Genomic DNA, 23,583 nt, shown 5'->3' on the forward strand with positions numbered 1-23,583 from the left:
AGTTTTGCCCCTGGCATCGGGGTTTTGTTAGCCAGGATCATGTTACATATATAGTATTTGTTAATTTTAAAACAGATTTAACCCATGATTCGTTGCTAAATAACATGTCAAAAAAGAAGTGTCGAACATCCTGATCATGGCGACCTACACAAGTTGATCCACGATTACACGACTATATCTAGAATACAGAGTCATTATTCAACATGGCATTGGGTCGACAAAGACGGGCAACGGGGAAAAAAAGGGCGAGGGAATAAAACAGGTAGATGGTATAAAACATTGCGCTGGGGTATATAGAGTGAAACGCAAGGGATACAAAAGAGACATCATAACTAAAAACACCAATAGATACCGGGAACCAAATTCCGGAAAGAAAACCCCATTCCTCAATGTTCCAGCCATGTACCATCCAAAACCACCCAAGGATATTTGATTGCACCGCCTGATGAACCCACCAAAACAAGACGCATGAGCGTAATAAGAAAAGGAGCATAAAATAGAATCGCATCAGTTGGCAAATTGAGTATTCAGAAGCCGCCGGTAAGTTTCTTGAACCAGCTCGTTCTCTTTGGATTCATACCGCCGTAGCGATTGTCCATATCGCCACTGCTTTCATTGCTTCGGACCGGTTCACGGCCCTCTCGGCGAGATTCGCGCCTTCTGGGCCGTTTCTCGGTATCAGTATCAAGTCCATCGATAGGGCGAGATTTCCTTCGCGAGCGACGGTGGATTGCCCTTCGTGCCTCTTCGTCGGATGACAAAGAAACATTCTGGGGTCCGCGGGCCGGATTAGGCATGTCTAGAACCGTCGCGACAACGGGAGGCGCTTCGGGGGGATCTGACATTTGAGATTTGACCCATGACGAGGTTTTGTCCTTGCCCCCATTTACCATGACTGGGTATGGAACAGCGTGTTCATGACGGGATGATTTCTCACGTCGAGGTTTATGGTTGTCCGGGGATGATCTACGGCGCCTTGTCTTTCCGCCTTCATCATCAGTACGGTGAGATCGATGGCGACGACCCTCCGTAGGCGAAAGAGGGTCCTTTGGTGGTCTCTCTGAACGTGACCGGCGGTCCGGTTTCTTTTCACGCTTCGATTCATGGGGGGCATCCTCCATCTCTCTCGCGTGTCGTTTGTGTCGACGGCCTTCACGATCTGTCTCACGGGCCTTCTCATCCCTTTCCTCGCGTAGCTTCGCCCTTTCGGCCTTGCGCTTTGCCCTCCGAATCTCGGCTTCCTCGGTTGGGCTGTTGTTACCGGTTCTCATAGCATCAGTAGTAAAACCCTCGCCATCCGTGTCAGGTCTTACAGACCTCCTTCGGTGTTTAGGACCATCTTTTTCCCTTTCCGTATCTCTCCTTGAGGGCTCATGGCGGGAGCGGGACTTGGGACGCTCACGAACCTCTGGGGCTCGGGGTGCAGGCTTTCGAAGTGATAAGAAGCCGAACAGGCCATCGGGCCGTTTGGGAGACGTGTTGGAACGACGCAATGGTGTAGGCTCCTTTGGAGAAGTATTCATTATACCAATATCGTCCCTACCCGAGATTATTTCGGGGGCTGGCGAACCCAACGCGGGATCACTGCTATGTTTTTTGGACTATTGATTGAAACTTGTTAGCTAGGGAAAACGTTCTGGACTCTATGAGGGTAGAAACTGACCTCTCTCCTTGACTTCCGCTTGTGCTCTGGGTCTCTTGAGGATCGACCAGGGGGCGAAACCAATCCGTCATCTGGACTCAACATATCAATGTCGTCGTCAAGTGCATATGGATCGCGTGGGCCTTGAAGAAACGGGGCATATGTTAGTGTCTGAAGAATTATTCCAGATAAGGAGAGAGTTCGTACCTGATCGCTTCTTATGGCTAGAACTATGCTTTGTGCGCTTAGCTTCCATACCCATCATTCTAGCAGCCTTGTCAGGGATTTCCGGGCTATCACGAGGCGTTAAAAGGCCGGAGTCGTCAATATCCATAGAGTGTCGTCTGGAAGTAGGCTTCGACGCCGAAGCGCGTTTGGTGCTCTTTGACCTAGTGGGCGGTGGCCCTGAAAGCATAAAGGGAAAACTCATACCGCGGCTGTGTCTGGACGGTCGAGAAGGACGCTTGTCCTTGTCTGAGCTGGAAGACTTTTCCATCTCCGCACCCAGGCTAGAGACTTTCTCCCTTTTAGTAGCTGAAGATTTGGACCTGCCCAGGCCGGAGGGCTTTTCCTTTTCCTTCTCCTTCTCCTTCTTCATCACAGGCGGCTCTCCCGGATCCTTGGGCTTGGACTCCTTTTTAGCTGACTTCTTCGGGGCCGGTCCTGATGCTCCAGCGGCCCCCCAGAGAGCCCAGGAGGCAGCTCCGGAGGTACGATCAATCCTGGCGCGTTCCTTCTTGGCTGGCTTCTTTGGCGGGGAGCCTGACATGGTATCGGCTACATCACCGTCCGGCTTTGCTGTTCCCGGGCGAGTAGATGTGGCAGCCTCAGGCTCAGGTTCAGGAGCAGGCTCAGGCTCCGACAGCAGGCCTCTGGCGTCACCTTCTGACTCGGACAGGAGGTCCTCCTCCAGCACCTTCGCCTTCACCGGCGCAGGAGGCTCAGGCTCCGGTTCGTCAATGTCAACGAGGTCGTCAAAGGCGCCTGGGAAACTCCCTGGTACTGAATCACGTGGAGTTGGCTCCTTGGGTGCTGGAGCTTCAACGAAGTCGACGACGTCAACAACGTCGCTGGTCTTTGCCTTGGATTTTGATTTCGACTTGGCTCCAGCGGTCGCCTTGGCCTTGGAAGCCGCCGACTCCTTCTTCGACGGCTTGACGGTCCTGGTGGACGAGTCCTCTGGCGGCTCTACTTCAGGCTCCGGAGCGGGCTCGACAGGCGCGGCGGGCTCGGGCTTGGGCTTCTCCTTGGGCTTGGGTGTCTCCTTGGTCTTCGCGGCCTCCTTCTCGAGCTTTCGGCTCTGCTCCAGCTGCTTGATGCGTTCTGCGACAGACGACTTGCCCGCAGTCTTGGTCGCTGAAGTCGTCGCCGTCGTCGTCGTCGATGTCGCTCGCTTGGTCGCTTTGTCAGCCACAGGCGCAGCGCTAGCCGCTTCCAGCTCGCCCCAACCTTCGTCTACATCCAGCTTGTCGGCGGGCGACTCCTTTTTGGCCTCCTTTTTGGCAGCATCCTTCTTGGAGTCCTTCTTGGAGGCCTTCTTATCGGCTTTACTAGTCGACTTACTAGCGGGTTTGGGCTCCTCGTCGACCAGGTCTAGCAGGTCGTCTGCACCGGTGTCTACTCCCTTGGCCTTGCTGCCGCTGCTGGTCTTCCCACCCGAAGCGAGCCCAAAGCCCCAGTATCCTCCTTTGGCAGCCTTTGAAGCCGACACGTCCTCTGTCGGAGTATCAAGGTTGGGATCGCCAGATACATCGACGACCTCCAGTCCCTTGCCCTTCGTCTTACTTAGTTTGCTCTCCTCGAGGTGCGATGCTTTCGACGTTGACGTAGTCGTTCGCGAAAGGGAACTCTTCTTTATCGCGCTGGGCCAGGGAGCAGTAATATCGTCCCACGTGTCGACGATGTCATCACCACCATGTTCGGGCGGGAATTCCGGGGGTGTAGGCGCTGGCGGCGGCAGTTCGCTGGCGCCCTTCTTCCCCTTCTTCTTGTTGTTGGTGATCGTTCCCCAGATGTCCCAGGTACTTTCGTCCTGCGCCTTGGGGATGGGGACCAGTTCGCCGGAGCCGACGTTCGCAGCACCGTCGTCCTGAGGGAGGACATCTATAATATCTTCGGTGGCCTTTTTACCCTTCTTCCCTTTCGAGGTTGCTTTCTCAGGCTCTTCCGTGGCTTCGGGGACGACAGCTGGAGCAGCTTTACTTGTCTTGGGTTTCTTATCCTTTGTAGTCTTGGAAGAACCCCAGAGGCTCCATGAGGATGATTGAACTGGCTCTGGTTCTGGCTCTGGTTCAGGTTCGGGTTCGGGTTGAGGTTCAGGTTCTGGTTCTGGTTCGGGCTCCGGTAGTACCTCTGGCTCTTCTATAATTGACTTTTGAGCAGCTGCACCCTTCTTCTTCTTTTTCTTTGTGTCGGCCGCTGGTTGGTCAAGGAAGTCGTTGTCAAGAGCGAATGGATCTTTCTCTGGCGCCTTACTTGTCGTATCCTCCTCGATGACACTTCCCTTTTTCCCTTTCTTTGCCTTGGTTGTCGTACCACCCCAACCCCATCCGCTACCCACGTCAGTAGTCTCGGCTTTCTCAACGATTGGTGCGGGCTCTGGTTCCGGGTCAGGGAGAGCTGCAGCGCCCTTCTTTTTCTTATCCTTCTTTTTAGTTGTGGTTGCCCCGGTACCCCAACTATCAAAAGCGTCAACAGGAGGGGGAGCCAGCAGATCAGGCTCGTCCTTCGTTTCCTCGAAGAAGTCAACTTTGGGCAGGTCTTCAACTACTGGATCCAGAGGTGCTGGATCGACCGATGCGCCACCTTTCTTTTTGCTCTTCTTTGACGACTTGGTTTCTTTCACAGGCTTCTCCTCCTCCTCCTTCTTCTTCCCTACGTCCTCGGCGAAATCGTCGACGAATTCAGGAATTTCAAGGGGGTCGTCCTTTTTGCTAGATTTCTTCTTGCTGGGTAGACCGAACCAGTCGTCAGCTTCCTCGACCGCGCCTGCGGGCTCTGGGGGAGGGTCGTCGCCGAAGTCAAAGGCTTTCGATGCTGCAGGCTCTGCCGCAGTTTTACCCTTTTTCTTCTTGTCCTTTTTCGAACTCGAAGTAAGACCACCCCATGTATCGTCGGCTTTGGGCGGGTCATCAAACAGGTCGGTGCCTTGATTTATATTAGCAAAAATCAAAAATCAAATAAACAAGCCTCTTGCCTCCGTTTAGATATAAATCAACATACCTGCAGTCTTTGACTTCTTGTCCTTTTTACCTAGATCATTACCCCAGGAGCCCTCATCTCCAAAAATATCCGAAGGCTGCTCGGCCTCGACAGGGGCGGGCTCGGGCTCATCTTTCTTTTTCTTCTTCTTGTCTTTCTTTGAGCTAGAGAATCCCCAGAAATCATCTGCCGGCTCTTCTTCCTTGGCCGCATCGACTACGGGCTCAGGCTCAGGCTCGGGTTCAGGTTCCGGAGGCGGCGGAGGCGGAGGTGGAGGTTCAGCAGCGGCACCTTTCTTCTTCTTCTTCTTGGAAGAAGTAGCAGGAACACCGAATCCCCATCCAGTCGACTCGGTCGGCTTTTCTTCCACAGGGGGTGGCTCAACGATAGGTTCGGGTTCCACGACAGGCTCAGGCTCAGGGTCAGGAATAACCGGCTCTGCTACCGCACCGCCTTTCTTTTTCTTTTTATCCTTCTTGGTCGGAGCGGGAGCACTGAACGATCCCCAATCTTCCGCAGGTTTTTCTTCCGCAGGAGGTTCTTCTATGATTGGTTCGGGTTCAGGTTCAACCTCTGCAATGACAGGTTCTGCTGCTGCAGCGCCCTTTTTCTTCTTTCCGCTCTTTTTCGTTGGAGCCGGGACACTTCCCCAGGTTTCTTCTACCACTTCCTCGACAGGCTTTTCTTCCTTTGGCAGTTCGGGTTCTGGCTCTACGACCGGGTCCGACAGTACTCCTTTCTTCTTTTTCTTATCCTTCTTAGATGAGGTCGTGGTAGCGCCGCCAAAGGTGTCCCATTCATCCTCTACCGGAGCCGGTGGAGGCGGTGGTGGCAGCTCTTCCTTGACCGGTTCTTCTTCCTTTACTGGCTCAGGCTCTGGTTCAGGATCCGCTGCTCCTTTCTTCTTTTTCTTTTTCTTTTCTTTCTTCCCTGCAGGAGCAGCTGGGGCAGCCCAGGGGTCGTCCTCCGGGGGTTTTTCCTCGACCACAGGGTCAGCAGGAGGGTCAGGAGCAGCGGCCTTGTCGTTTTTGCCTAGGTCGGCGAAAAAGTCATCGCCGTCTGCCAGACCGTCGTTTGCTGGCTCATCGAGATCACCCCAGGCGCTTGTAGTTTTCTTCTTACTCTTCTTCGACGTAGATGTGGAGAAGTCGTTCCAATCATCGGGTTCCGGTGCTTTCTCTTCGGGTTCTGCTGGAGTCGAAGAAGCCAATCCAGCTGCCCCTTTCTTCTTCTTTTTACCCTTCCCAGTCGTTGTAGCAGCCGGTACCCCCCAGGCGTCTGCGGATTCTTTCTCAGCGGCAAAGGCATCGATAGGCTCGGCAGCTTTGTCGTCTATACCAGTTGACTCGAAATCAAAGTCGAACCCATCGGATGCGGTTGTCTTTTTCTTACCCTTCTTACTATCACCACCCCATGGATTTGTTGAACCTGTGTCGTCTTTGCCTTCGCCACCGGCTCCAATATCAAGTTTACCGCCAGTATTCCAGTCTTTTCCCCAGCCGCCAAAACTAAACCCGGTCCCGGACCCCTTCGTGTCGTCTCCTGCAAAAGATAAATCAATCTGCGGCGCCGCACCGCCGTCATCTAAACTGACGTCCTGGAATGAGCTGGGTGGTGGATCGGCAGGTGGAAGCTCGGTGACAGCCTATATACTGTTAGCCATGGATAATATAAATTTACCTGCCATCTTGTATTCAACCCACCTTGCCCTTTTTACCCTTCTTCTTCTTTGAACCCGCTGCCGGCGTGGTAGTGGCCCCAAAATCGCCCCAACTGTTATCCCCATTTGCATCATCCGCCCAAGAGATATCGCCACCAGCCTTGATTCCAAAATCGTCGGTTTTGGCCTTTTTCTCTTCTTCCTCTAGACGTTTCTTCTCTTCCTCTTCCTCTATTCGCTTCTTCTCCTCTTCTTCCTCCAGTCTCTTCTTTTCTGCCTCTTCTTCCTGTTTCTTCTTCTCTTCCTCTTCCTCTTCATCTTTCTTGCCCTTCTTCTTTTTCTTATCCTTCTTCTTTGCGGCAGGCTGATCCCACTCATCATCGCCTCCGCCTTTATCTCCGTTTCCACCAGGGTCATCACCGCCCCCACCGGCGCCGCCAGCAGCATCTCCCCCATCGCCTCCCCCTGCATTATCCTCTTGGGCAGCTCCGTCGCCTTTCTTAGTATCTTCTGCCCAGGGGTCTGCTGCTGGTGTGGGAGCTGCCTTTTTCGGAGCTGCTTTCTTCTTCTTTGCATGGGATCTGAATCTGGAATCGTCTTTTAGGTCAAGTGATATCTTTACAAATGGGTCTTCGAGTAATGAGGCTGTTTTCTTCGTGGACCGTTGCCTGGCTGGTGCAGGGCCGGCCGTTGTATCCACCTTTGCGCGAGCATACTCGGCTGTGGTGTATTCAGGCGGTAGATCAAGGATGGCATCGTCGTAGGCCGGGGGAGGGTTGAGCTCCGGCGTCGAGAAGGCTGCTTCGATTATGGCTCTGAGCTCTTCTATGCAACTAGACGTTCCCGTATGTTTACGATTACGAGCTAAGGAAGATGCCTCCACCTGTAGACAGTATGAGCATCAATTGACACGTAATGAGACGAGAAGCAAGAAACGTAGATGGAAAGTTCATTCGTGACGCACGCAGTAGAGTCATTAAGTCATAAACGCAGGACGCAGGACAAACGCAGGAGAGCAAGGGGGATAAACATAAAGCAATTGGGGGAGCAGAATCGAATCAAAAGAGTTTGCGTACTTTCGGCCAGGTAAACCGTGTCATATTGCCCTCCGTCAACGGTGGCCGGGTAGTCCGTTTCACAGCGCAGGAGGCGAAACGGGTTCGTTGTTCTCCACCTGAGGCTCTCTGCCTTTCATCCAAAGCAATACCGGCCGCACGGCCTATCTGGTTCCAGGTGCCGGGCATCTCCACGGCCGCGCAGGCCATGGTGCTGCTGATTCAAAGCCTTTCTGGAAACTGAGTACTGGGGAGATGGAGAGACGGTCATGAGTCGCACAGGGTACCGGACAAGTAGTCGAGATGGTGATGACGATAATGAAGTTGACGGCCAAGGTTCTCGATAAGCCTTATCAGTGATAAAGCCCTAGTCTATCGCACAGAACGATACACAGAACGATAGTAGCCACCAAAAAAAAAAAAGTCGATCCGATTAATTATCTCAAGGAGCCCAAAAAAAAAACACTCAACGCAGCCTCGTGACTCGACGCCAGGATGGTACAGAGGGTATACAGAACGTCGACCGGCTAGAGAACAGGTTAGAATCGAATTGAGCGAGCAAACAGGGTACCTCTCGCTGAGCAGAGCCAGAGCGAGGGCGAGTCGAAGGGGACAGAACTGTTTTTTGTTTTGGCCCGGGGAAGGACGATAATATAAATAGTTGACCCAAGGTTCAGAACCTTGAAGGTAAAAAAAAAAAATAAGAAAAGGGTGTAGGCTCCGGTGCAGGCGCGGGACTCAGTCGGCATCCAGCATCGAATCACAGCGGGCGATGCAGCTTTCAGTTAGGGCTGCAGCGTCGCAGGTGTCGCGAGGATGGCGAGGATGGCAGCGAAAGGCCAGCAGCGATGAGAGGGCGCCAGGAGAAGAGAACCTGCGATTGGCGTGAGCATGGCGAATCAATGGGTATAGGCGGGGGACTACCTGTAATCTGTAACTTCGGCCGCAGGGGCGCGATCTCTGGCCGCTCAACTGCAGCGCCCGGGTCGGCAACGGTACGCGACTCGATATACACGCTCAAGCGGCGCCAGAGAGACCCGTCCGTCGAGTTCGGGGCTATCTCAGGGCTGTGAGTAAATGCGGGTGGTTGTAGATTTCGGTTGTTTTGTAGTCAAGGTAAATAAACATATGGAAACCTACCTAAACCTCCAAGGGCGCTCCCGTAGTCACGTGATACACCGCTACTCTGGAGGGAAGAAGCAAGCAAGGGGAGGCTGCAGGTATAAAAGGGCGGAAACGTCGCAGGTTGGGCATGCGTACAGGACGATTCCTCTGAGACAGCATGGTTGAGTCCGGGTTCTTCTGGCGCCCGGGAGAGAGATTCAGATCGCCCGGTCACCAGCGGCCAGCACATGATGCACAGCAGGGGGCGGAAAACTTTGACGGCTGCACTTCGTATATACACTACGACGGCGAGGGTATGGTCGGTATTAGGTGCTCGATTCACTGCTTACGCATTACAGAAGTAGTATCAAGAGAGAACAAAAAGAAAAAAGAAAGAGAGAGAGGAAAAGAAATACGTAAGTATGGAGTAAGAGCAAATACAAATCCCACCACCAGGACGCCTTGTCATGATCAACCATGCAGAGAGAAGGAAGAGAAGCAGGTCTTTAAGGGAAACATCATATAAGGAAGACGGATCAGGACTGGGCGTCGTTGGGGAGAAGGTTGCCTCGCACGCCAAACATCTTGCCGGTGGTGGCTGCCACGAACCCGTCGATCTGGCTCGAGTACTGCTCCGCCTGGCAGGTGTTGAGCATGCTCTCCAGCCTGCTGGGCTCCTGGGGAAGCTTGAACAGTCGCTGCCACTCGTCCTCGGCCAGCAGAGGCTGCTTCAGCTGGGCACGGCTGACGTTCTCGGCCTTGCGTTTGGCTTGCCACGCTGCAATCTTGGTCTGTTCGCGGGCCAGGGCGCGCTGGTAGTACTGGAAGTTGTTGTTCTCGGTGTGGTGGGTTTCTATGCTCTCGAGCAGCAGGTCGCAGTTCTTCTCCAGGAACGGGTCGATGTTGAGGGACAGGTTGTCGAAGTTGGGCGTGTGCAGTGGCGGGTTGGCGGTGGGGCTGGCGAGCAGGGCCGCGAGGGAGGGAGGCAGGTCGAGTTCGTCGGTGGGTGCGGGAGATGGGATCTGGTGCAGGTAGGTGGTTAGGAGGTGGGAGTTGCGGATCTGCACTGGAAGCTCGACAAAGATCTCGCTATGTCTGAGACTCGATTTTTGGAGGCTAACCAGGTGTTAGTATGGGATGAATTAAAAGACATCCATGGTAGAAATGGGTACGTAGAATGGTACGTACTTGTCGGCGGTGAATTTGTTCTCTTTAAAGGCAGTCATGAATTGCGGCGACAGTCTGAAAGCCCGGATGCTCAACGGTCCCTGGGAGCTTCGGCTGACATCGTGCACCAGCGTCACGGCAGTCTCGTTCATCTCCTTCTGGTAAAAGTACTGGTTCTCGATGACGTTCAAGTTGAGAAAGTTGCCCATGTTCGCACTCGTATAGTACCCCACATTGTTGGCGTCAATGTTCACCTCCCTCAGCATTCTGATCATCTCGGCCTGGTAGGCCACGTTCGACTTCGCCCGCGGAGCAGCCGCCGCCGTGTTCGAGGGCGAGGTGTCCAAATGCGAATCTGGCGGGAGGTCGACTATCGGGAAGGGGAACGAGTTGGTGACTTCCAGGTTTCCCTTGACATCCATGCCAACGATGGACCCTGTTGCTGTCGTGGGGAATGTCTGGGTGCAGTGCTTGATTATTTTCATAACAACCTGCGCATCGTCAGAAGGATATCTTTATATATACGGCGTTATGGAAGTGCATTACCAGCGCGTCCACCTGGACGGTCTTGAGCGGGACTTCTCTCCTGTTAATTCATGTTAGCGCAGCTCCGGAGACGACAAACTCAGGGATCACATACTCTGCCATGATGAAGGATGTGGGAATATGCGTCAACAGGACTTCTGGCTGGTCAAACGGTGGTATCTCAGTTCTCGTCCTCGTCGTCCTCGTCCTTTTGTGTGAATGCGGGAAAAGCGATCGAAAAATAATTTCGTCGCTAAGGCTGAAAGCGGCTAGCCGGATGTCTTAGCTAATCACTCCCTTCGCGACTTCAAGCCTTCAACGCTCTATAAAACAGGTAGATATCAACGGTTCGACAGTCTAATGTAAGGATAGAGGCGATATTCTAGCGTTGTCTACTGTATTGTCGTTCCAACCGGCGGGCAGGGATGGCGAAGAGCGCTTGGATGGAGAGGAGGGGCATCTTACGTGGATAAATACCTGTCCATCCCCTCCTCGCATAGAACAAAGCATCGTCTTCTACCACTTCAACAAGAAGGACGAGAAGAGATGACCGCAATTATGGCTCAATCAGTGTCTTCAGCTGGCTACGAGAAGTATAGCTTTGGGGATCACTCCCTGCAAAACGTCTACGTGCACATCCCCTCGCCGCAACCTCCATCAAAGTCGGGCTACTGGATAGTGTATGCCCCTCATCCCAAGCCAGTTCACTGATACACGCTGACCATGGACAAAGCTATATACACGGCGGCGCATGGCGTGATCCAGAAATCCTTGCGCCTACATTCAAACCCACGCAGGATGTGCTTCTAGCAAGTAACAATGCAGACATAGCTGGCATTGCGTCCATCGAGTATCGACTCACGGCTCATCCAAACTTCCCGCAGGATGCTGTCTCTGTCAATCCCCAGGAGTACAGAAATGCTAAACACCCAGACCATGTTTCTGATGTGCAAAAGGGACTGGCCCTGCTGCAGGAGAAATATGCGTTTGGCGAACGATATATCCTCGCTGGACATAGTTGCGGGGCTACTCTGGCGTTTCAAGCGGTCATGAATCGAATTGTGCCCGCAAGTAATATTGTGCGGCCACTAGCGATTGTAGGCGTGGCGGGTATCTATGATATGCCTTTCCTGGTGAAGACCTTGAGTCATATCCCTGCTTATCGAGAGTTTATTACCGACGCCTTTGGTGCTGAAGAAGTCTGGCGTAAGGCGTCGCCTGCTCCAGATACAGCCGGAGGTGTTGTAGAAAGCTGGAAGAATGGCCGGGTGGCCGTCCTCGCGAGATCAACCAACGACGAGCTGATGCATGCGTCTCAGTTGCCAACAATGGAGGAGGCTCTACGCCCGTGGGTTGCCGGTGGGGAAGGTGGGAAGCCACGGAGAGTCAAGGTTATTGAGGACCTATCTGAGACCCATGATGGGATTTGGCGTGGTGGAAAGGAGCTTGCCTCTCTTATTTCCGTTGCTATCAAGGAACTGCGAGACTTGGAAGCATAGTGCCCTTCCTCTTTTTTTTTCTTTTCGGATATTTCGGGCTATATTTGGCTATAGACCACTAGTATGGTTATATACAGTCGAGGTAATTCAAAATCTCATGTTTCTATGGATGAGTTGGGTATATTGCACAGAGGACCTACATGAAGAAAACGCATCGACCAGGAGAGCACTGAAGCAACTCGCTCCACCAGCGCGGCTGCTGCTCATAACCATCTATCCGGCTGGTATGATCCCACAGCGCCATCAAGAACGTGCGTAGACCATCAATACTCAACGTCCCCAACGACCGGCACAAACGGCGCAATCCCGACTCAAGGAGCGCCCTAAACTCTCCTGCCTCCGGGTCCAGCGCCGCCTCAATACCGGCAACAAACATAGGCCAGATGAGAACCTTTGCGAACGATTCCCGAGGATCCCTCACCGCACGGAGAATCTCCCGTAATCTATCAAAGAGGATCTTCCTGGCGACAAGTAGGATGTCGGATGTGGATACATACGAAGTGGGTATGGGCTGATCGGACATAAATGAGACGTGCAGTAGCTCGTCAAGATTGAGAGCTGTGCTTCGAACACAGTACAAGGCGACAGCGGCATGATAAACGCTGGCTATCCGCACCCAGTCGTCTCGAGTAGGGCGGAGATAGGCCTTTTGTGGATCTGGCCTGGTGGCCAGCTGTTGGCAGCATCGATCATCCATCTGATCCGCCCATGAAGCGACGGGGAATGAGAGGATAGTCTGCAATAGGGCATGCGCGGAGGCTTTGAGGCTGGTGCTGCCGTCATCATGGCCGAGTTCACCGATGGCGTTTTCTGCGATGGCTCGGAGATAGTTAACCTGGATGATGGCGTCGAATAGTTCGTTGGGACACGGAATGCATGTTCCAGACCCGTTTTGGAATATGTCTGGGATGATCTCAGTGTATTCTCGTTGCCGCCTCGCATCTAAAATGGGCAATGCGTTTGCTATTGTGGTGTAGCTAAGCACATCCGCTCTACTCGTAAGGTTAGCTGTGTCTCTAATGGAAGCGGACGAGGCGATACTAACACCATGTAGAATGTGAGAAGGTTATGCATGTATGTACTCTGATAGGCGATGGTTTTAACACCCCCACGGAGCTTGATGATGTTACTGGCGCCTTCAAAATGAGTCTTCCATGAGCCGACAGCTGAGAGCTGTGTCTATTCCGTGACTGGTCAGCATACAACAAAACATGAAGGATGAACGGTAAATCCTACCTCTGCTAGGAACAGCGTCAAAACAGCTATCAATGTCACATCGCTGATCTGCGTCTTCGGATCAGCCAGATTTTTATTCAGCCTCATAAAGGTCTGTGATTTGGACTTGTAGACCGATCTTCCGATCTCTACCTGGTCGTCTGGCTGGATCCGGATAGCCTTGTGCGTATCAACGACACAGATCAGGATGTTCCAGAGGATCGAAGCCAGATCATCGTGCCAGGACGTGGGATCCTCTGATTCGGTACGTGGTAAGTGGTTTATAGGATCTAGATCGGGGACTAGCTGATATTCGTCTTATGGTGTATGCGCCGGTTAGTAGCGACGAATGAATGAATGAATCATTCTTTGACATGAGATGGCACTCACAGTACCACATTGCTCTTATGATCTTCTGGATCTCAGATGGATATGAAAACATCATGGTCTCGGGAATACGGTTGGCTCTCGATCGACTGGTTTGCACCAGGGCATTCTCCTTGCCGTCGACGCTATCATCAAGCGTGTCCGACGCAGTATCTGGTAGAGGGGAAGAAGCAGCCGCATCATTCGAGTCCTTGGCCACTATCAACTTCGGCCTGCCTTTCTTCCTGCCTCTCCTCTCCCTGACGGGCAAGCAGGCCTCCTTGAGGTACTGGTTCTGGTTGCCGCCGCCTTCCAACCAAACCAACGGCCTTTGCTTGCCGTATCCAAGACACTCGATGCCTCTATCACGGCATTTCTGGCATGACGGTAAGGCCGAATCACAGCGGACTCGTCTCTTCCGGCAGGTATGGCATTGTAACTTAGGCTGTGATGGTTGTGGTGATGGCGATGGCGACTGTGACTTTGATAGTGACGGTATCCCTGCCATCGTCGGCTGGAAGGGGAATTATTAAGCTACCTGGACAATGCAATGCACCGAACTCGCGGCAACTAGATATAAGTAGTTCGGTATATTTAGAACTCCTGCAGGGCGAGGCAGGGTTGTCGTTTGGAGCGTCGATCAGGTAATATTCGTGGCTATGTCTAGGTCCTTGGCTCAGCTCGACTCGTATAGATATCGAGGCAGGGCACACGACTTTGCATGTCACCTTTAAGTCTGACATAGAATCCGAAGTATTGTCTAATATCACACCTCGCGTGCTGTAGATAGTCTGTAACAGTTCCAGTCGTTCTACCGAGTACATCAAATACTTATTACTGGCCATGGATACTATCAGTGTGCTATGTAAGAGGATTTGAGTGCACGCAGTATATTCACCGTACTTTCAAACCTTCCTTTAAACCAACACTCGTACACCGGCCCGGATCGGTGAACATGAGGATATACCAGAAGTCTTTCAAGGATAAACGGTAGCCATACTGCTTAGATCTTCCAGCATAACTAGTTAACGATTGGCCAACATTTAGACATCCATGGAAATATGTTTGCTAAAACCTGCGGCATCGCGTGGCTCCGCGACGAGAGCCAGAAACTGTCGTCCGATGTTCGCCGACCTGGTTAGTTTCCGTTGGTTATCGTCGCTGAGCGAAACCCATCACTATAATAAACGGGCTAGGTTCGTGGCGTTATGGCGGGTTCGCCTCTCGGTGGTGCCAGGTCGTACGGGTACTTCGATATAGATCTTCAGCCTTCACACCTGCAACACCAGCTACTCCGTAGTTTATCTAGAGTACAAGCAGAGCCGTAAGAGTAGATATAAAGTAGAATAAAGTAGAATAGAGTAAGAATAAGCATAAATAGAGAGTGCGAAAGTAGAGGATGACTAAAAGGCGCGCAAGGTACTCGGGATGCTGGATATAAAAGTCTACGGCCTTCGCATCTTTTCTTTTTGCTCTTCTTCGCGATCTCCTTCATGATCTCCATCTTGCATTTGGAACCTGTCCCTCTCCATCGACGGCGGACTGCTAGTTGATGGCGACAGGTACACCGACAAGATGCTCAGCTCGCCACATGCGGACGGACATCACTGGTGCAGGGTTTGCACACGTCCCGTCGGCCAGGACAGGAAGCGAGACGTTGCAGCCGCTGGATGCCGTGGTACGAGCTCGGGGGCTGCTGGCTAGGGCTCACATCAAAGAGAAGAGACGAAATGCGATCTCCTTCAGCTGGGCCTTTTAGTTCCCTTTTTTTCATGTTCCCTTTGCTAGCCACGGCCGCCGGATCCTCCCGTGGTGCGGACTCACAGGCAAAAAAGTTACGCAGGCCACAGCGCATAACTGGAGAATTATATAACTAAGACAAGCGATCACCCGCTTAGCTTTTCTTTCACTAAAAACACTTTCTCTCATCCTCCTTGCTCTCTCTCTCTCGGGAATCCTGTTGCACACACTATTCATTCTTTCGTTTCCAGAAGAAGTCTTCAAGATTCCTTTGCCGTTTTCCTATCTCCTCGAACCTTCCAGAAAAATTCTACGCTTCCAAACCTGCCACGATGGCCTGTGGAAGCAACAAGGACCGTGGATGCTGCTCCGGCTCTCCCAAGAATGCCAGCGAGGCCATGAAGCCTGAACCAGCAGCATCTTGCTGTAAAACTGAGGCTGAACCTGATGTCTCACCGACCGCCAAGCCCGTTGCCTGTTGTGATCCTGAAGGCGAAGAACGCTGTGATGGTTGGTGGCGTCTGCTTGTAACACAGAACATGGCAAGGAAACCGGCTAATGGCGTGGTGTAGAAACGTGCATCCAGTCCCTTGCGGCGTATGAGTGTCAAAAGGCGTGTGACAGTACTCTGGGAACTGCCGGTATGCTTCCATCTTATGGTTGAAACAGTGCTGTTCTAACCTTCAAGTCCAAGAACACGACGAACACGTCCATGAGCACGACGACGATGGCAAACACGCTTCCGTGGCGTGCAGCAGCCATCTACGCTTGGCATTTGACCGCTTCAGCTCGTATCTAGAGACTGCTCAGTGCATCTGCCGTAGTGTCATTGCCAATCACCATCTTACGCCTTGCTGCGCCGGACAGGTTGCCACTACCAAACAGGCTGAGAACAAGCCAAAATGCGGCACTACTACTTCGGCAGCCGAGAATAAACCAAATCGCTGCAATACTGCTTCGGTAGCCGAGAAGGAGCCACACACTCACGCCCATTCTCACGACCATGGACATGGACATGCTTCTGATGAGAAAAATGGCCTGCACTCAACTGACGATTCAAGCTGCTGTTCCGACGGCCATGATCACGGACATGTCGCCAAAGAAGCAGCTGTCATCAAAGGTAACGTCGTCGACCTGGAAAAATCCGCCGGACATGAACACGTCCTCCTCTCCGTCACCGGCATGACTTGTTCCGGCTGTGGGAATAAGCTATCCAAGACCCTCCAGGAGATGCCCGCCGTTTTTAACGTGCGAGTCAACTTCGTCCTAGGAAATGCCGAGTTTGATCTCAACACCAAGGAGCTTGGAGTCGACGCCTTGATTGAGAAGGTTGATCGAGTTACCGGCTTCCGCTGCACCAAGTCCAGTAATGACGACCAACATATCGACCTTGTCATTCCTGCGGGCTCCTCCAGCTTGACTGCCGAAAGCCTGCCTGAGGGTGTGACTCAGGTTGACGTCGTTGATGCGAAGACCGCTCGAGTTTCGTATGATCCCTTGGTTATTGGGCCAAGAGACCTCATACGTGCCATGGGGGATCGCACTACTGGAATTACTCCCATCAACCACAAAGACCCGTCAGCCACTGCGGGACGTAAACGGCTGTACTCCATGTTGTTCAAAACTACATACGCTGCCGTCCTTACTATCCCCGTCCTAGTGCTTGCCTGGGGCCATACCCTAACTGACATGCGTACCAAGGCCATCGTCTCCCTTGTTCTGGCAACGGGGGTTCAAATCTTAGCTATCCCGGAATTTTACAAGCCCGCCATTTCTTCCCTGATCTACAGCGGTGTCATTGAAATGGATATGTTGGTCGTTATCAGTATCACGGCTGCATATGTCTACTCTGTCGTCGCCTTTGGGTTCACAATGGCAAGAAAGCCGCTCCAGACAGCCGAGTTTTTCGAAACTAGCACTCTCCTCATCACTCTTGTCTTGTTCGGTAGATTGGTTGCTGCTTATGTCCGTATTCGGGCTGTGGAGGCTGTATCTACTCGATCGTTGCAACCTGTTACTGCGATGCTCCTAGAGGGGGCTCAGACTACAGAGATTGATGCCAGACTTTTGCAGTTTGGTGATAGATTTATCGTCATGCCTCACTCTAACGTGCCTACTGATGGGAAGGTTGTCGAAGGAACCAGTGAAGTTGACGAATCCATGCTCACCGGAGAGAGTCTGCCAGTTCTCAAGGAAAAAGGTTCCCAGGTCATTGCCGGTACCATTAATGGCTCGGGAACTTTGACTGTTCTCTTGACTCGCCTGCCTGGGAAAAATACCGTCGCCGAGATCTCTAACTTGGTTGAGGAGGCATCGAGCCGTAAGCCAAAGGTGCAGGATTTGGCAGATAGGGTCGCCGGATGGTTCGTGCCTGTTGTGACTGCTGCGGCCTTGATTGTCTTGATCGCCTGGCTACTTATCTGTCTTCTGGTCCGCCACCAAACTGCCGGTGGTGCAGTGGGAACTTCCATTACCTACACCATTGCTGTCTTTGCCGTCTCGTGTCCATGTGCTGTTGGCTTAGCCGTTCCGATGGTCCTAGTAGTTGCTGGCGGCATCGCTGCCCGCGGTGGAGTGATTATTAAGTCTGCCGAGTCTACCGAACGCGCATACCGCGTGAGCGATGTCGTTCTAGACAAGACAGGGACCATTACAACTGCCGAACTCGAAGTCGTGGAAACCAAAATCCTATCGGCGTCAGAGGAAGAGACTCTCGCGATTACCAGCGCTTTAGTCCGTGATAACAAGCACCCTGTCTCGGTGGCTGTTGCAAAACACCTTGAAGCCCAACCCTACCGACGCCTCGAAAACATCCGTATCATCCCAGGAGCAGGTGTTGAATGCGTTGTTGACGGTTCTACTTTCCGCGCTGGTAACGCTCGATGGCTACAGGTTCAAACCCACCCAGAAGTCTCCCGTATCATTGACAACGGGATGACCACCCTCTGCATCACTAAGGACTCCGAACTACTCGCTGTATTCGGCTTAAAGAACAACCCCCGCCCCGAAGCTGTATCCGTTATCAAAAAGCTCCAGAAGCGTGGGATCACCGTCCATGTCGTCAGCGGAGATGAAGTCAAGGCTGCAGAGGAAATAGCCGCCTTTGTAGGCATCCCTCGCGAATACGTAGCTGGCCGTCAGAGCCCAGGCGACAAACAAGCCTACGTCCGCGGTCTCATGGAATCCAAGAAGGTCGTTCTCTTCTGTGGAGACGGCACCAACGACGCCGTTGCAATCACCCAGGCAGACGTGGGCGTTCAAATTGGTTCTTCCTCCGACGTCAGCAGGGCCACGGCCGACGTGGTTCTTCTCAGTGGTTTGGAGGGACTCGTTCTTCTCCTCGATGTGTCCAAGGCGTCATTCAGACGAATTGCATTCAACTTCATCTGGTCTGGCCTGTATAACGTCTTTGCCATCCTTCTTGCTGCTGGTGCATTCGTCTATGTGCGTATTCCCCCGGCGTATGCTGGCTTGGGCGAGATTGTCAGCGTTTTGCCAGTTATTCTTGCTGCCCTTAGCATGTTCTGGACCAGACGCTCCTTTGCCAACTAAGTGCCTACCAGAATGCATGGAGGATCTTGATTCAAATATGTGAAGTTACCTAGCTACCTACAGTCAAGCCACAGAAGGAGTCGGAATCTCCTTTTGATAGTTAGAATCCTTGTCCAAGTCAATATTAATATCAGCCCTCTGTCCCTACCGGAAGTTTACTTGTATACTGGTTCCTAATGTTGCTTCTCGCCTTCGTAGCTCAGAACATGTTGATACCGCTTCACGCATCTGCTCCACGTAATTACTCAGTAAATACTTGTTCTAGTTAAGCCTCGATAGCTTCCGATTCATTGGCCAGGAATATGTAATGTTGAATATCTACCTCATGCGCAGAAAAATAGACAATATCATATGAGAAAGCTTATGGTAATATACGAATTGTACGGTTGGATGAAAGTATTCCTATTGCAATCTATAGAGTATGCCACCGTGACCCTTTTCCAGCACCTGGAAACCTCATAATCACAAATAAACCCAACTGCTAAGTAGTTAGAGAAAGACAAGGGTAAAACTGGAATAGACAAAATTAATGATGCTAATATGACGTTCTTTGAAATGAAATGGTCAATGTAGCTCGTTGCCCATCGATTTAATCCGCGTAATCAGCTCCCCCATTCTCAAGTTCGAGCATGATATGATATGGGGATGAAGGGGAAGGAAATATAGAGTAATTGAATTCAATTAAAAGATCACAGGGACCGAAGCGCCTTCCTTAGATAACCATGCCCACCAGCCATCAAAATGAAGAGACAAGAGACCCGAGTTCGTTTCTTCGGCGCTACTGTCATGCAAAGTCCTGCCGGGTGCCGATTCTCGAGCCCAGTATTTGTTTTTTTTTTTTTAATTGAACTTCCGAAACCGATATACGCCTGTATACACCCGTCGTATCCATTATTATTGTTATTTATCCTGGTCATCTTTAAGAAGGAACGGGCAACGGTTCCCGAGCTCCCTCATCCTTCATCACAGCATCTCCCGCTTCGTCCTCCTCGTCTTCTTCCTCTTCCTCTTCCTCCTCCTCTTCCTCTGTTTCCCTATCTTCGATAAACGGGCTTTCCATATCTAACATGTGCAGCCGGCCGATCAGTTCGTCCTGTTTTCGATCTTGCCATCGAGCAAGAGCTGCGCAAGCGTGGACCTTGAATCCGAAAACACGGGGTTCGTATCGTTCTCGCGATTTGTCTGGTATTAGATCAGGGTAGACCTGGAAGAGGATGTTGTGGAAGGACGAGCCGAAATAGGCTCCATCGACGGCGGCGTGGCGGGATGATTTGGGGTTGTATATGTCTTCGCATTTTGCGCAGTAGAGCTTCACGGGTTTCAGGCCTGGAAGGTCGGATTGGCCCATAGGTAGAAGAGGGTGTTGATCACACATGACTCGAGGGCATTTGCCAAAGTCTGCACGTTTATACTTTTCAAGCTGGACAAACGTAGAGAGTCAGTATTTATGTGTATGTTTTTTGTTTGTAAAAAACCGGATTCTCGCGGTTTGGGTAGAATGTACCATCTTTGCCAATCCACGCGTGGTGACAATGTATCTCGCATGGACTAAGCCATAGAGGTGTCGAGCTGATTTCTCGATTTGTTCCCGTAGGTCGTCATCTGCATCCAGGTCGAAGAGATCCGTCACCAAATCCAAGGCATACTGATAGTACTGGACTTCGGTGTTTAGGCCGGTCAAGTTGAAGCGATCTGTGAGGTACTCCTCGTCTATTTCGCAGAAGTATTCATTGCCGCGGGAGGATATAAACTGTTCTCACAATGTCACCGTCAAGTCAGAAAGGGCTCTCTCAATCGCAGGTTTAAGAACCAGCCACTCACCCAATCTCTCCAGAAGGAGGTATAATCACTGTCCGTGTCTGTATTGTTAAACTCATCCATGATCCTCTACAGGTCTCTGCGCTGCTCAAAGCCCTCTGGCGAAACGAGGACGAGCTGATCAGGCGAGCGTTGGTGGATGGGGGGTTTGGAGTAGCGAAGAACCCACCCCACTTTGCGGACGAGGGTGACTTTAACTATCGATAACGGTGAAGATGCAGAGTAGATGTCTTCCGCAGCCTGGTAGACGAGCGCGAAAGGGCCAAGACAATATTGAGCAAGCAGATTGTCTCTGCCGTCAACACTCTTGGACTAGAACTTCAACTGGTTTTGGTTGTGTTTTTTTTTGCGCCCAAGAGAGCTCCTCGTGGCGGAGCTTCCACGTGATGTCCTGTGAAGTCATCCAAGCCACGATATTTAACAGATACATATACTGGGAGATTGGATTGCGATCTGTTTCTTCATTCGACCTATAGAATAGCGGAGAGTATCTGCGTCAAACAAAAGAAACGAGAAATACACTACGCCGGGCAGTTGGGCCAGCGGCGAAAAGAACGGAAACGCCACAGCTAGACGAGGGCAACAAATATATACATGGGGGATATAAGAAAGATTTAAATAGGAAATTCGTAACGAAAAAAGGGGCCCAGGAGGCAAAGAAGCAGGAGAGGCTCAACGACTAGCTCGGTTGCATTCCTCTATGAACTTGCATACGCCCTCGATGCCTCCGTATTCCGATGCAGTAGGGGTCGGGTAGCGTATATCAGGGAAGAACTCGCGGTCTCCAAGCTCGCTGATGCCCACGCTGGAAAACGCGGAAGGCTGGCGGGCCCACGGATTCTCCTCTGACAAGTTCATGAGGGAGAAGTCCTTTTCTGGCGTGCCAAAGGGCGAGATGGACTCGTTCGAGAACATCATCTCCTGCCAGTTGACGTACTCTGGTGTTCGCATCAGGGCGCTGTCATGTAGATTAGACCCTGATTCAGAGTGCTGATAGCTGGGAGCAAAAGGGAAAAGGAGTGCCATGTCGGCTCCGTTTCTGCTCTCAAAGTCCTCATCCTGGCCGACCACGCCTCGCTGCACTCCGGCTTCAATACAGAGATGCTCTACCGTCACGGCGTCACATCCGGGGAATCGAACACGGATGGTCGACTGGTCTTGTAACGATATAGGAAGATCGCCTAGAGTGGCGAGTTTCTTCAAATCGTTCAGAACTGCGGCAAGTTCCATGAGCACACGGGCAAAATCTCCGGACAGGAGATCCAAGAGGCCAGCGGAGTTTAGAGTTGCCTGCTCGTCAGCTGCAATCGAGGATTCTTTCTGCATCGACTTGAAGCATCCGAGGGCTGTGATGGTTGGAGACACCTTGAAGTCGACGTAGGAGCCGGAAGCGGTGGCGGGGATGGCATCCATCTTGCGGCCTGCCTCCTGCTGCAGCACAGTTACAACTTTGTACTTTTTAGCGCCTGTGCGCTTGTCTATTCCATCGAACCGGGCTCTCTGACCCGAGAGCCAGAAGGAGCGCATTGCCACGGATACGTTCTGGACGACTTGAGCGGGGGACGTAGGTGAGCTGGAGAAATATCTCGCACCACCAATCCTGCCTGCGCCGATGGCATAGCCTCCAGCAGTCCGACAGAGCGCACCTCCCGTAAGATTTGGACGCAACGCCGAGGCTAAGGGTGTCCTGGTGGTCAAGCGGCTAACGTGTGTGGCGATCTTTAAAGACTGAGCGGCCCTGGCGGCGGCGCGGACTGGTGCGCGGCCAGTCGTGAAAGAGCGAGTTTGCGATCTGAGGGCCGCAATCCGGTTTGCGGGCGTTCGAGCTGCCGGACGAACGAATGCCGGCTGTAGCTGTAGAGAGCGAGGTTCACGAGCATCAGGGAGTCTGTTCCTGATTGCTCGAGCAGTCTTCTCAAAGGCGAATCTAGCTGCCTGTTAGATGCTGTACCCGGACAAGAGCGAGTGGGAGACTTACCTGGCGACTCGCCAGACCTTTGGGATAAGCTGGTGCCCGCTTGACGGCGCCATGATGATGCTGTCAAAAGAACGACGGCGTATGAAGAGTAGGAAGAAGAAGAAGAGAAGAAGAAGAAGGCAACTTCTGTCGTCATAAGCGGAAAGTTGTTCCGGAGTTCGGCGGGAGGCGGAGTACGCGGATAAACATTCTTCCATATGCTGACTAAGAAGTAACAAGAGAAAGACGAGAATAAACCAGAAGAGAAGAGAGAATAGAAGAGAAAGACGATATTGACGGGGTTTATTCCATTGACAAAGATGTCGTCGGGGTTTGTATCCGCGGGCGTGGAGGGAGACGACTATGAGGGCGGGAAACCTAGCGACGAGTGGATGAGGGTCAAGCAGGAGCTCGATGCCAGCCGCCAGAGAAAAGCTACGGAAGGGCAGCAGGAAGGTGGAAAGAGTCTCTACGAGGTCCTCCAGCAGAATAAGGGTATATCACCCGGCACCATACTTGTGTCTACGGTTATGTGTAGCCGGAGCTGACTCGGATGTATAGCTGCCAAACAAGAGGCGTTCGAGGAGTCCATACGGCTAAAGAACCAGTTTCGAACTCTGGATGAAGACGAGGTCGAGTTCCTCGATTCGATACTCGAGTCTACGCGAGCCAAGGAGGAGGCATTGCAGAAGGAAACGAGCGAGAAACTGGAGCTGTTCCACCGCCAGCGCGAAGAGGCTGAGAAAGCTCTTTTGGATGCGGAGGGCGGGAGTACGGCCGAGCTCGTCGGACCGGCCGACGAGGGAGATAACTGGGCTATCTCTGGAAGGAAACGGCGACGTGTGAAGGAGAAGGACGGAGGTCTGCTGGGGCTCAAGCGGCGCAAGTCATCTACGGATAAGGCCTTGGCCGATATAAAGGCGGATGCAAAGGGCGATGAGGATGGTCAACCTCCGGCTGCAAAGGAGGCTCAGTCGAGCACACCCTCAGCCGCAACGGTGACGAAAGAGATCAAGAAAGCACCTGCACTAAGCCTCGGGCTGGGTGTATACAGCTCTGACGAAGACGACGACGATTGACGG

The 23,583-nt window shown here is 52.2% G+C and overlaps 7 protein-coding genes across 7 annotated transcripts; 4 read left to right on the forward strand and 3 right to left on the reverse strand.

The window, feature by feature from the left end:
* Window positions 1–527: 527 nt before the first annotated feature.
* On the reverse strand, window positions 528–7,768 carry GIQ15_04253 (uncharacterized protein; the record flags this gene model as incomplete). The annotated part of the gene is made up of 6 exons (XM_033551670.1): window positions 528–1,601; window positions 1,664–1,785; window positions 1,850–4,789; window positions 4,865–6,488; window positions 6,547–7,386; window positions 7,580–7,768. 6 exons carry the CDS (start codon window positions 7,766–7,768, stop codon window positions 528–530), a joined length of 6,789 nt encoding a protein of 2,262 aa, XP_033405400.1.
* A 562-nt stretch (window positions 7,769–8,330) lies between these two features.
* GIQ15_04254 (uncharacterized protein) lies at window positions 8,331–8,631 on the forward strand (the record flags this gene model as incomplete). Its single annotated transcript, XM_033551671.1, has 2 exons — window positions 8,331–8,443; window positions 8,508–8,631. 2 exons carry the CDS (start codon window positions 8,331–8,333, stop codon window positions 8,629–8,631), a joined length of 237 nt encoding a protein of 78 aa, XP_033405401.1.
* Window positions 8,632–9,198: 567 nt separating this feature from the next.
* On the reverse strand, window positions 9,199–10,477 carry GIQ15_04255 (eukaryotic translation initiation factor 3 subunit 3; the record flags this gene model as incomplete). Its single annotated transcript, XM_033551672.1, has 4 exons — window positions 9,199–9,778; window positions 9,851–10,320; window positions 10,376–10,415; window positions 10,470–10,477. 4 exons carry the CDS (start codon window positions 10,475–10,477, stop codon window positions 9,199–9,201), a joined length of 1,098 nt encoding a protein of 365 aa, XP_033405402.1.
* A 423-nt stretch (window positions 10,478–10,900) lies between these two features.
* On the forward strand, window positions 10,901–11,853 carry GIQ15_04256 (uncharacterized protein; the record flags this gene model as incomplete). The annotated part of the gene is made up of 2 exons (XM_033551673.1): window positions 10,901–11,034; window positions 11,088–11,853. The coding sequence occupies 2 exons, from the start codon at window positions 10,901–10,903 to the stop codon at window positions 11,851–11,853; spliced, it is 900 nt and encodes a 299-aa protein (XP_033405403.1).
* Window positions 11,854–15,506: 3,653 nt separating this feature from the next.
* GIQ15_04257 (cation transport ATPase) lies at window positions 15,507–18,726 on the forward strand (the record flags this gene model as incomplete). Its single annotated transcript, XM_033551674.1, has 3 exons — window positions 15,507–15,684; window positions 15,747–15,815; window positions 15,863–18,726. 3 exons carry the CDS (start codon window positions 15,507–15,509, stop codon window positions 18,724–18,726), a joined length of 3,111 nt encoding a protein of 1,036 aa, XP_033405404.1.
* A 919-nt stretch (window positions 18,727–19,645) lies between these two features.
* Window positions 19,646–22,719, reverse strand: GIQ15_04258 (casein kinase II subunit beta-2; the record flags this gene model as incomplete). Its single annotated transcript, XM_033551675.1, has 7 exons — window positions 19,646–20,146; window positions 20,231–20,476; window positions 20,548–20,575; window positions 20,618–20,784; window positions 21,259–22,220; window positions 22,274–22,392; window positions 22,523–22,719. The coding sequence occupies 7 exons, from the start codon at window positions 22,717–22,719 to the stop codon at window positions 19,646–19,648; spliced, it is 2,220 nt and encodes a 739-aa protein (XP_033405405.1).
* A 102-nt stretch (window positions 22,720–22,821) lies between these two features.
* On the forward strand, window positions 22,822–23,580 carry GIQ15_04259 (uncharacterized protein; the record flags this gene model as incomplete). Its single annotated transcript, XM_033551676.1, has 2 exons — window positions 22,822–22,996; window positions 23,063–23,580. The coding sequence occupies 2 exons, from the start codon at window positions 22,822–22,824 to the stop codon at window positions 23,578–23,580; spliced, it is 693 nt and encodes a 230-aa protein (XP_033405406.1).
* Window positions 23,581–23,583: the final 3 nt, after the last annotated feature.

The sequence above is a fragment of the Arthroderma uncinatum genome, assembly GCF_011692745.1.
Source record: "Arthroderma uncinatum strain CBS 119779 chromosome Unknown scaffold3, whole genome shotgun sequence".
Lineage (NCBI taxonomy): Eukaryota > Fungi > Ascomycota > Eurotiomycetes > Onygenales > Arthrodermataceae > Arthroderma > Arthroderma uncinatum.